We start from the raw sequence: 11,471 nt of genomic DNA on the forward strand, positions 1-11,471 counted from the left end.
ATCGCACGGTTTGCACACCCCAAAGACCGGCACTGGTCCTACGGGCCCCGAATCAAAACACTTCTAAGAAAAATGCACTATATCAAAAGAATATGCCACAGCGTTTTCAAATTCCCGGGCCCTCGCAAAGGTTACTGGCCTCTAAAATGATCCCTGGTCCAAAAGTAACCCCTGGACCCCTGTCAGCGGTATTGTACGACACCTGAAAGGCGCTGGTTCGGTAGCCACTTTAACAAGTCGAAATTCTGCCACTGAAATTGACTAGAATGAAACCGCCAACCAATCATAAGCTGCGGTTTAAGTGACGTAAAAAATGGCGAAAAGAAAATCATAGAAAGCAAATTAAGTGATGGATTTTTTGTCAGCTGGTTGGCTTAGGGGTTAGGGCTAGAAAGTAGTCATTTCATTGACGCGTGTTCGATTCTCACCTCTGCTATTGCTCTTTTTCTTCTGTAATTTCCAAATAAAGTTCAAAACAAGCATTAACTCTCTGGATGAGTGCTATAAGGGTCACAATTGGACGGTAGCCTCTTATAACACGTTCTGATTGGTTGGCGGTTGCATTGTAGTCAATTTCAGTGGCAGAATTTCGACTTGTTAAAGTGGCTACCCGCTGGTTCGACACCGCACAAGCGCATGCGGCGGTGTGTTTGGCAGGGCATTAAATGAAGCGTCTGGATGTGGATATAAAATCGGTTCACCTGCCTTCCCGTCTACAAAGCTTCAACTATCTGGCGTAAGCCTGGATAGAACAAAAATTTCTCGTCTTGGATATTTTATCATGAATTAAATTATTATGAAAAAACATCTTTGGCTATAACAAGGATGCCGCATACATTCACACGTAGTGCAGATATTATGAGTGCTTTCATATTATGAGTGTTTTCACAACGCAAAAAATATGCCCCGACTAAGAAACCAAACTGCTTTTGACCGCATAGTTATAGACCTCTGCAAACGTCGAATCAACGCAAAAACATATTGATCTGCAAGCTGGGTTGTGTGTCGCGGCTGAGGCTCAAATGTCCTATGAAACTGTAAATGATGAGTTTATTCTTTAAAGCTACTCTCAATGACCTACAATAATGAGGAGGTGTGGTGAGCACGAAACAAAAGTTACTTGACTGACTTGATATTTTCAATTTCATAGAAATTGTTTGGTAAAAGTGTCAAGGTGACATAGAAATGATGAATATGATTTATCATTCATAAAATAATGATGAAAAGTTCTGACGTATTTCATAGAATCATCTATCAAGCTTTGTCTTTCTAGGCCTCCAGGCTAAGATCTTCGCATCATACATAACAGCAGTGACATAGTTTAAAATAAAATTTTAAGGGGGCAAAAGCAACTGTTTGGCGAGACAATATTTTAATGCTTGAATTCAAGAGTTTGTTAAAAGTATAGCTACTGAATGCAGCCAAACAATTATGAAACGTCATTCAACATATCATACAATGTTATTAAAATGTAATAGTATTATTAACATATGCGAGGAGGGGGGGCAAGATAAAAGTTTGGTGAGGCTATTGCACCCCCAAGTCTTTTGTGGCTACATCCCTGCGTAACAGCTTAATACGTTTTCGAATATATTTTTAATAAATTCTGAAGTAAATGACCTTTTTTAGCTTAAGCTGGCTCAGAGAATGATTAAGAACTCTAACATGTATTTTGTGGAGAATTTGCAAATAAACGAAGAAAAGATTCTTTCACAGTCGCGCGTTTCGACTATGACGTGGACTGCTTTGACGTCGTTGGTCAAATAGTTGGCTGCATATTTCCTGATGAACGCTTACAAACGTTGAATCAACGTACAATGTACATGATGTTATCTAGAAACCGCCAAAACTTTTCGACCACAAAGCAGACAGGTTACCGCAAATATTGGAGTGTAAACAGCCGCAAACATCACTTCTCTTTTCTCCGTCGGTGAACTGCGGCGATTAATTGAAGAAACAGACACCTGAACCCATAAAAGCGACCGCGCGCGGAGAAGTCAGCATTCGTACGCTACATTGTAAATGTGAAGTTGTGAACTCACATAGCAAGTTAAACAATATGAAAAGCGTTGTCAGCATTTTTCTGCTTGTGTGTTTTGTCAATTTTATTTCTGGTAAGTTTTCTGCTAGCTACATCGAAATTTGTATAGGCTACGAACTTTTTATCGTATTATTATTTAGTTTATGCAAAACTGAACCGACAAAAAAGAAAAAATAAGTAAACAAAGGCATTCAGGTTCTGAAACTTGCAAGACGTAGTCAAGGGGGACAATTATTGCTTCCCCGAAATATTTTGAATAGACATTTATCCTTCTATTACAGCATCATTTGACACTGACAGAGTTCACTATGGATTTAGGCTGAAGGTACTGTTAAAATGCGCAATTTTGGGGTATTTTTTCAAAATTTCTTGGGAAAGTTCCCCAATCAATCAATCAATCAATGGTTTATTTGACAGAAACAAGAACAGTACATGTTTGAAATATGCAGTATACAAGTTATGCAGTACATAGCCTACACTGCAAAAGTTGTAGGCTACTAAGTTCCTGCACTGACAGGGAGACGAGTGACAACTATACGGTCTACAAGTCAACTGCCACCTTGCAGAGTTGCAGTAATACCGTAAGTAATGATAATCTGCAGACCCCTTTAGGAGCTTCGTTTTCGCCAGCTCGTTACCGACTTACTGACACGTGCAATAATACTTATTTTCCCCCTTACCCCAGAAGTTTACGCCAGTGGCGTAACCAAATCAATTTTACAGGGGAAGCAAGCAAGGAGAAAGGTATTTTCCAAGAGGGGCAACATTTTTTCATGACTTCATAAACAAAGGCGATATAAATTGCTTTAAAGTTGAGGTTAACGTTTAATTTTAATTGACTATGAAAGATCAACTTAAGAAGGCTTTTTTGGACTAGTCATGCGCATGGTAGCCAGCACAAAATAACCGGAGGAGCAAATGAGTAGCCGCGAATGTGGTCTGGAGGCCTCCCTTAAAAAATTTTAAAAACAATGCCTTGAGATTGTAAGAGTAATTCCAACCTAAATCATTAACAAACTCTGCCAAATAATGCTGTAACAGAGGGTGAAAAGTTTATTTAAGTTACATAAAACTCGTTGATTCAATGGGAGGCTTCAATATGCCAATACATGTCTTTCGAAAATAATACAACACAGTAGCCTACTTATCTAATGTTCGCATTAGATTTGAGGTGTGCGTCGAAGGCTACGTAGAAACAAGCATTCGACATTGCATTTGGCTATTGGTAAGCTAAACGTCAAACAACAAAATTGTATATCACTGCTTCTGACTGCTGATAGCAGCAAAAGTGTTACAGGACTAAATGGCACATACATTTGATCAAAGAAATAAATCTTTTTTAACAAACTTTTCTACACCTTTTCTATAGCTTATGAGTTTGTTGGTCGAATGCATATACAAAAATAATTCAGGGTTCTAGTTTGGTTATAATGGAAAGAAAAGCTACACAAATGTCAGTTCCAAAAAACAAAAATACTGGATCAAGACAACACATCATCAATTGTGACATATAGGCTACTTTGTTTAGTTGGATCAATGAAAACTGGTGTGTTTAACCGAATCTGGTTAAATTAGGCGAGCTAATGTAAGCTACTGCACTATGAAATACGGAATTCTAAGCGAGAACTGTTTTACCTGGTTAACGTTTTATTAGCTGCATTTTTACAGGGGGCAATTGTTCCCCCTTGCCTCCAATTGTTTACGCCACTGAGCTACGCCCCTGGAAAGTTGTAGAATTTATTGATAAAGCTTTCGCTGCCGTAAAGATGGCTTCTTCTGTATCTGGAAAAGCACAAGGAAATGAAAATATATAATTAATGTACTAATGAAATTTACTGCGAAAACCATTTTAAAAATTTTCAACGGTTGCATATAAAGATTTATTGCAAAAGATATCATAGAACTGGTTCCAATTAGAGTATAGACGTGATGTAGGCTATAACTGAACGCTACTTTTCTAGCACTAGTTGCAACGTTCATCTGATGAAAGTAAAGGCAACGACAAACAATTGATTTATTGCTTCACTGACGTTCACTAACTTCACTGACAGAAACCCAAAATTTTTAGTATTTTGAATACTGTTTGCTGCATTTAGGTTGCCCCCCTGTGAGCCTTCCACAATACAGCTCCATGAACTGTAGTTGGACAAGTTCAACGGTCAAGCAATGCCGCTTTGAGTGTCATGGAGACACTGATCTGGTTGGTCTATCAGTGATCAAGTGTAAAAAGAACGCAGAACACTGGAATAAGCCAATTCCGATTTGCTATCGTAAGTTACACATTTTCTGTTGTATATTGTTAATTTTGAAAGTGTTTGTTATTTGTTCTCTGTTGTTCATCGGCTGGTTAAACCCCATGATGCATTATACGCCCTTTGACGTCATATTCTTTTCTAATCAGCGATTTATATTTTTACTTTCAGCTGACTTGACAAAATGCGGAAAGGTAAGACCAATTGTATGATGATTCACTAGCTAAGAGAAATTTTAAAACTTAATTGATTTTCTTTTCACCAGCAAAAAGTTTTTTAACAGGCTGAACATAGGAAGTTAAACTATAGCAGCTGGTTTGCGTTCTTAAATGATAATTTTATAGACTTTCCCCACAAGTTTAGGCATAACTTATATATTCGCAATGGGGTCTATTCAAATTATAATGACAAGAAGAGAAAACAAGCGTGTGACTTTACTTAAAGACGATTGGTGGTGAATGTGTGATATTGTTTGAATTGATTGTTGAACTTTTGATATTGTTCAGGGAAAGAAAAGGATAAATTGTCCAAAAATTACTAAAGAATACCTGAGGAATTTTGAAGCGCTCAAAAAAGGTTTTACATCGGCTGAAAAAGACGCCATTATTGATGTCAAAGACAGATTAAGAAGCAGACAGTTAATCAGAAGTTCTAGCAAGAGAAATCTCTGCTATCCGGAAATGTGCTTGATCCATTGCCCTCAGTTGGCTCGTAAGTAGCTTCTGCTACAACCAACTTATTCAGCAAGAAAATTAGTTTTTTTTTCATTGATTTAACGTCTGCAAACGTATTGAATCAATGCAAAAAGTGCAAATTTTGAGACCTGCGTATTTGAAACTCACATATTTGCTCAATGTTTGGCCCTCAAAGAGATTGTTTAAAACCGGTTTGAAACGTTAAATGTAATTGGTTTTCAGAATTGACTTGATACGGTTTGTCTTTGAAAGAGGAAATTGCTGTGTATTGTCAACAAGAAAAACTCATGCGAACTTTATGTGTGATGCAAACATACACATTTATCAGCCCTAGAACCCATTCTCATTAGCAGATACATAATAGACTGTATGACTCATGGAGGTGTACAAAACAACACCACTGCGACTGACAGCACTATTTATCTGTTAAAGAAACAGTTTTCTTCGGGCATAGACTGTCATTTTAATATGGTTCTTTTTTAGATTCATACAGCTTCGGTAGAGAGTTTGTCTTGTTGAACCATAGGCATACGAAGCCGAGTAACGTTATCAAGTTTAACATATTTAAAGATTATTATATTTACAAAAAAAACACAAAACTACGCAACAATTAAATATCGAACGTTTTTGACATTACAAGATGTCCTCTTCAGGAATAATATACATACAACTTAACTACATCTGAATAAAATACAATGGTTAACTAAATCTATAAACAGGAAAAAAACAAAAACTGCACAGTACTTCTGACTAGCTCAAACTCAACGATAGGCTCCACGAGAATCAAAGTTAACTGCATCAAAAAGTGTTAAACAGATCACATGATTCCATTTGAATAAGAACATTCTGATGACCCCAGTAAGAGTGCAACAGTCTGTTAAGGGATTTAGTGAATAGTAACTATATTTGATGTAGGCCTGTTCTTTTTTACGTTGATTCCACAACAGCAGACTTTAAATCAATGCAAAAATGGTTGATTTATTACATGAGAAACTGAAGAAGACAACAAAACCCACGATAAAGCAAATCAAATTTTGCTAACTACAGCAGCCATTAGCCAGCTATACTGCTTTGCTATCTTCCAGAAATTTTGCGTTTTGGAATGAATTACAAACCAGTGGCGGATCCAGGGGCGGGGCAAGTGGGGAAGATTGGGCCCTCTCAAACACAAAAAAATAACTGTATTTATAATGCATTTGCAGGGTTAGATTGAGTTGACCTACACATCATTGTATGTTGTTGAAATCTCTCCCCCCTTAAACTACTTTTTGAATCCGCTCTTGCTACATACTGTTTTAGATGAGCTGATTAAATCCATCGGACAACCAACAAGACACAATCTAATCTTAAATTTGTTTGTATTTGCAGCCAACGTTAAAATGGTAAAGAGATGTAACCGTTGCAAAAGGAAGAAGATTATCAAGTGTTCCCAATCAGGAAAAGTATTCGGTTGAACACAAAATGTCAATTTATGATTTATCTTCAACTTGTAACATTTTCATTGCTTATTCGCTGCAATGCTGCGTCTGTTGTAGGGTGGCCATACGTCACGATACGCCTGCGCGTGTTGACACAACACAACGTGGCAGATGGGTTTGAATAGCATCACTGTAAACGATTTTTTTGTGTTTTTCATTAAAGTTTGGTGCAGGACTGAGAACTCAAACTTGAACTCAAATTCGAAGAATTATTTTTTTACCAAATCGAAATAAAAACATAAAACTGAGCAAAAACTATTGATTTAGAGTTCTACATTAAATTCATCAATTTAGAAATTTTGAAACAAAAAAAATACAAAAAACTATGTACTGCAACAGAAGTACATCAGGTGTACCGTGTAGTAACTAGAGTAGGAATCGAAACGGAATGTAGCATCGTTAATTTGTTCAATTTTATTTTTAAAATTTGAGTTTTTGCTTAATTCAGCCTTGAAAAATATTGTAAAGCAAGTAACCAGCTAGGATTTGCAAATGCTTTGTGCACTTGACCTTGAATGGAATGATTGATCAAGTTTCTATCCCAAATTTGGTAACGCTTGTACATTTTGCAAACCGCGTTTTTCTGCATCAAATGTGATGAGAAGACAGAGACTGTCACGAAATGTAATTTGTCATGACTGTCCCCCGGCCTTTTCATAACTATTGTAACTATATATTATAACTATAACTATTTCATAACTATGTGACAGGGAAATGTTTTTATTTTGCTTCTTTTTTACCTTATTTGACACTTTTAAGTAAAATAATATTCAAGTACCTTCATAATTACTGAAGTTCTGCTTCATAATGAAAACTCTGTTTTGTTGTTTCTCGTATTGTTTCCAATCGATTTCCTTTTGCTTGAAGTCTGTGTACTTTTGTTTAAAGTGGATCGCTTTACATTTGTGTGCATTTGTTGTGTAAGTATTTACACTGCTGTACAAACGATTACTTAAGAATTCTGTGCACAACCTTCTTTACAACTTCAGCCTTTATGTTACGTTCATTCGTGCATTTTCTTTACACAGAACATAGACAATTTTATTTACTTTCAAAATAAACGTTTACCACACACAGAGATATTTTAAATGTCGTTTTTACAATGTTCTTTGTTAGAAGTGACAAAATAAAACTTATAATTAAAATTTGACCAATATTAGCCTAAGCTATTGTTATAATTGTTTCTAGCCCGGGGTTTCCAACACTAGTTGCAACGTTCATGTGATGAAATTGAAAGTAAAAGCAACAATAAACAGGCTGATTTATTGCTTCACTGACGTTTCGTGCACAATAGCAAGAAAATATAACGCTATTTCCAAACGCTAATCCTTACTAACAACGAACCGGTAAAACAATGGTTCAAATTTAAATGCGTGTAGTTGAACAAATCACTTCAAGAACCCGTAATATCTGTGTATCTAGCCTTTGTTAGCACGAAGCCATCCACACAGCTATTCTCTTAAAAGTGACAAACGGCTGGTTAGGTGACCTTAAGTTGAATAGATCACGTGGAAGGCATTCAATCGTAACAACCTAATCTAATAGAACAATTTTGCAGTGGTAGGCCATACTCTCCATTCAGCGGCACCACGTGGATATGCCAGTTTGTAGTCACCTACACTTTAACAAAAAAGTCAAAAATTTCAATCTATTGATCTCGATGACTAGGCCTGCGTTAATGGTGCAAAACCTTTACGAGTATGACAAATTGTAGGCTAACCTTTTCAACAAGCTTTCTTAGTCCAAGGGTAAAATTACTTTAAATTAAACCCAAACACATTTCAGCAATGTACGACTAACTGGTCGCTCTATTACTTGATTGCAGTAGCTAACCCAGGGGCCACTTGGTTGCATGTCCCTAACACTTACATGTCATTTTACTTCGTTTTGTAAACTTGGTTTGGTTTTGAATCTTTCTCCTCTTCAGTCTTCATACTGACAAAGCCTTGAAAGTTTATTCCTGGTAGTTTCGCATACTTGTAGAGGCTCTTGACGCAGTGCCAGTTACTGAGATTGGCAGAGTAAATTTTCCGATTGTTGAAGCGTTCTTGCCGGGAAATTATTCTATTCACTAAGTGCCGCTGAATGAAGAGCAGTCCTGAAATGACCCCGAGAGCCGAACCACTGCCGCGTGATCTTGAGCCGAGCTCGTAACCACTGAGCTAACAGGGCGGACTATGTATATAACTTATTTGCATTGAGCACGCTCTTGTATGGAATGAACTTAAAGAAGAATTATTTTTATGTGCTCATTAAAGAAGCTATGAAAGTATTGCAATATTCTATAATAAACACATTGCTCACTCAGTTCGTAAACAATCACACGAACGGTAGTTATTCCAGTGGTGTTAATAGATATAAGATAAAGTGTGCCTTGTATAGCCTACTGTTGGGGTAAATGTGGGCACTTTTTAAAAAAATGCTAATTTAGTAACATTTCTGAATCCGTTACTGCCTAACTGAATAGTATGATGTTGCTTTTACCTGTCTGTTGAGCTGCACCTGTGTTAGAACAGGGTTTCCCAAACTGTGGTCCGCGGACCATTGGTGGTCCGCGACGACTGCACAGGTGGTCCGTGGCGATATGACAAAAAATTAAAAAGTCACACATATACGTTGTAGCCTACGATGTACAGTACGTATCCTGTCAAAGATAATTGCCACAGTTCTTCACAACTTAAGTGATTTCGAAAGCTTTTGCTTTCCAATATCGTAAATCTTACTTGTTGCACCTTCGTTGCAGTTAAAAAGTTGTTTAAGAAAAATTCTCGTGTTCAACATTCTCATTTAACTTGCTTGGGTTAAATGAGAATGTTGATAAGTTGGCGAAAGAGAATGGAGTGAGGTGGTATGGGCATGTTTTGAGAAGGGATGAGTGAAGATGAAGTTTTGAAAAAAGCGATGGAGTTGCAAGTGGAGGGTCGTAGAAAACAAGGAAGACCCAAGAAAACGTGGAAAAAGGTAAGTTGAAGAGGAAAGCAGCAAGGTGGGCGTGACAAGAGAGGACGCGTTAGACAGATTGATGTGGAGCCAGGGTGTGAAGGCGATTGCGGCACTTAGAGGTGAATCCGGCCACCCTCGGTAACGGGAACAGCGGGGGGTCTGGGGGGCCTCCCCCAGAAATTTTTGAAAAACACTTCCAATTTGGTGCGCTCTGAGAGCATTTCCAAAACAAATCAAAAATAAAAATCTGTCAAATTGTGCTTCGCCTATGTCGTGATCATACATCCATTTAATGTTTAGAAGTCATGAACAATCTTAATTTTAACGTTGCAGGACCAAAATCCTGTGTTAGACATGGAATAATAGTTGTCTAAATGTTTAATTCGTCATGAATGTTCATTCTCAGATATTCAGTTAAGCCTACACTACAAAAACTAACACTTAGGCCTAAACATTACAACCGCAAGCAATTTGTACAAAAAGCTGGATAAGTTTGCCTCCTGCGTATAGAAGCTTAACAAACTAAATATTGCATCCGCACCTGAACGTTCATTGGCGAAGTAACGTTATATTAACGCTGTAAAAAGGGCAAAGGCATGACTATGAAAGCTAGTACAGTAGGCTAAAGTACATGGCCAGGAGACATCAAAAAACAGCAACAAGCTTATTGGCATTATGATGCTGTGCGTGTAACGTGACGAGATACCATTCTGACGAGTTAGTCTAGTCGCTCTAGCGAATGTACGCATTGACGTCACTGGGAAAGCACAACTAACCTACCATAACCATAACACATCTGATTGGCTAAGCAGCTGGTGACGTTTTGCAAAACGGGTGAGGATTGGTTAAAACGAAGGCGTTTTTTGACATTTTTGAATCTGGGAAAGCAAGTTTGATAGTTGCTTACCTGGAGCCTCAGTGATTGTTTCTGACAGAAGCGTTTGCGTCAATTGGCATTTATAGGCAAGACATGCGGTTTGGTGAGGACTTAGACTACTCACAAGCGTTACGAGTAATTCTAGTCACGAATACAGTAATTTTCAAATTAAAATAGACGTGATAAAAATAATAAGTTAAACCTAGAATTCAGTCATTATATTTTGCATAGTTTTTGCTAAGGTAAGCACTGCTTTCCTTGCTTTCCCTCACCGATCGTCACTGGTTCTGTGTGACTACATTACCAACAAACCCTTAATTAATACAGAGTTGACACAACTCTGACGTTCTGCACATTTATTGTCAGTTTTTTAAATAAACAAAATTCGGTTTTATTCATTTTTATCTCTGTATTGGGGGTCCGCGAGTAAACAGATTAACAAATAGTGGTCCGTGGCCCATAAAAGTTTGGGAAACCCTGTGTTAGAACATTACACTGAATGTTGGTGGTAGACCCACAACCAGTCATTATTATCATGCACTCAAAATGAAATTTTCAACAATCCCAGATGACAGAAAGTGCCACGAAAGTCAAAACTTTACACAATATTCTTCAAAATTAAGGCCTACAACTACTTATGTGGTGGTTAGTGGTTACTCGCCTGGCTCAATATCACGTGGCGCTGGTTCGACTCTCTGGGTGTGCGCTTGAGCAACGCATTTCAGGACTGCTCTCCATTTAACGGCACCTAGTGAATGGAATTATTTCCTGGTAACAAGGCTTCAATAATCGGAAACTTCACTCTGCCAATCTCAGTAACCGGCCCTGCGTCAAGAGCCTCTACAAGTATGCCAAACTACCAGGAATAACCTATCAAGGCTTTGTCAGTCCGAGGACAAAAATTCAAAACCAACCAACCACTTATGAGAGTGTGCAGGATTTTAATTTCGGATGATAGCACGGAAATTAGAATGCGAATTGCTATGGCAAAAACAGCTGTGACTTACAAAGTGTGGAAACAGAGGTCAATTGGTAAAAATACAAAATTAAGATTGCTTCGAACTCTCGTTTTCCCAACTGCCACATATAAATGTGAAATTTGGACATGCTAAAAACGTGACATCAAAAGGAATTTGCTTCAATTTAGTGCAAACATGCTTTCTATTGTTTTGTTTTTTTTCATTT

At 37.6% G+C, this 11,471-nt stretch overlaps 1 protein-coding gene across 2 annotated transcripts; it reads left to right on the forward strand.

Annotated features, from left to right (window-relative positions):
* Positions 1 to 1,977: 1,977 nt before the first annotated feature.
* On the forward strand, positions 1,978 to 7,734 carry LOC145784227 (uncharacterized). Of its 2 annotated transcripts, none has more exons than XM_082596007.1 (5): positions 1,978 to 2,114; positions 4,138 to 4,311; positions 4,465 to 4,487; positions 4,800 to 5,004; positions 6,357 to 7,734. In XM_082596007.1, the coding sequence occupies exons 1-5, from the start codon at positions 2,060 to 2,062 to the stop codon at positions 6,440 to 6,442; spliced, it is 543 nt and encodes a 180-aa protein (XP_082452133.1). In that variant the 5' UTR covers positions 1,978 to 2,059; the 3' UTR covers positions 6,443 to 7,734. The 2 variants fall into 2 exon arrangements, with proteins under 2 accessions (XP_082452133.1, XP_082452134.1); XM_082596008.1 differs by lacking the exon at positions 1,978 to 2,114 and adding an exon at positions 2,148 to 2,622.
* The last annotated feature ends 3,737 nt before the right edge of the window (positions 7,735 to 11,471 follow it).

This window comes from Aplidium turbinatum, chromosome 15, assembly GCF_918807975.1.
Source record: "Aplidium turbinatum chromosome 15, kaAplTurb1.1, whole genome shotgun sequence".
NCBI lineage: Eukaryota > Metazoa > Chordata > Ascidiacea > Aplousobranchia > Polyclinidae > Aplidium > Aplidium turbinatum.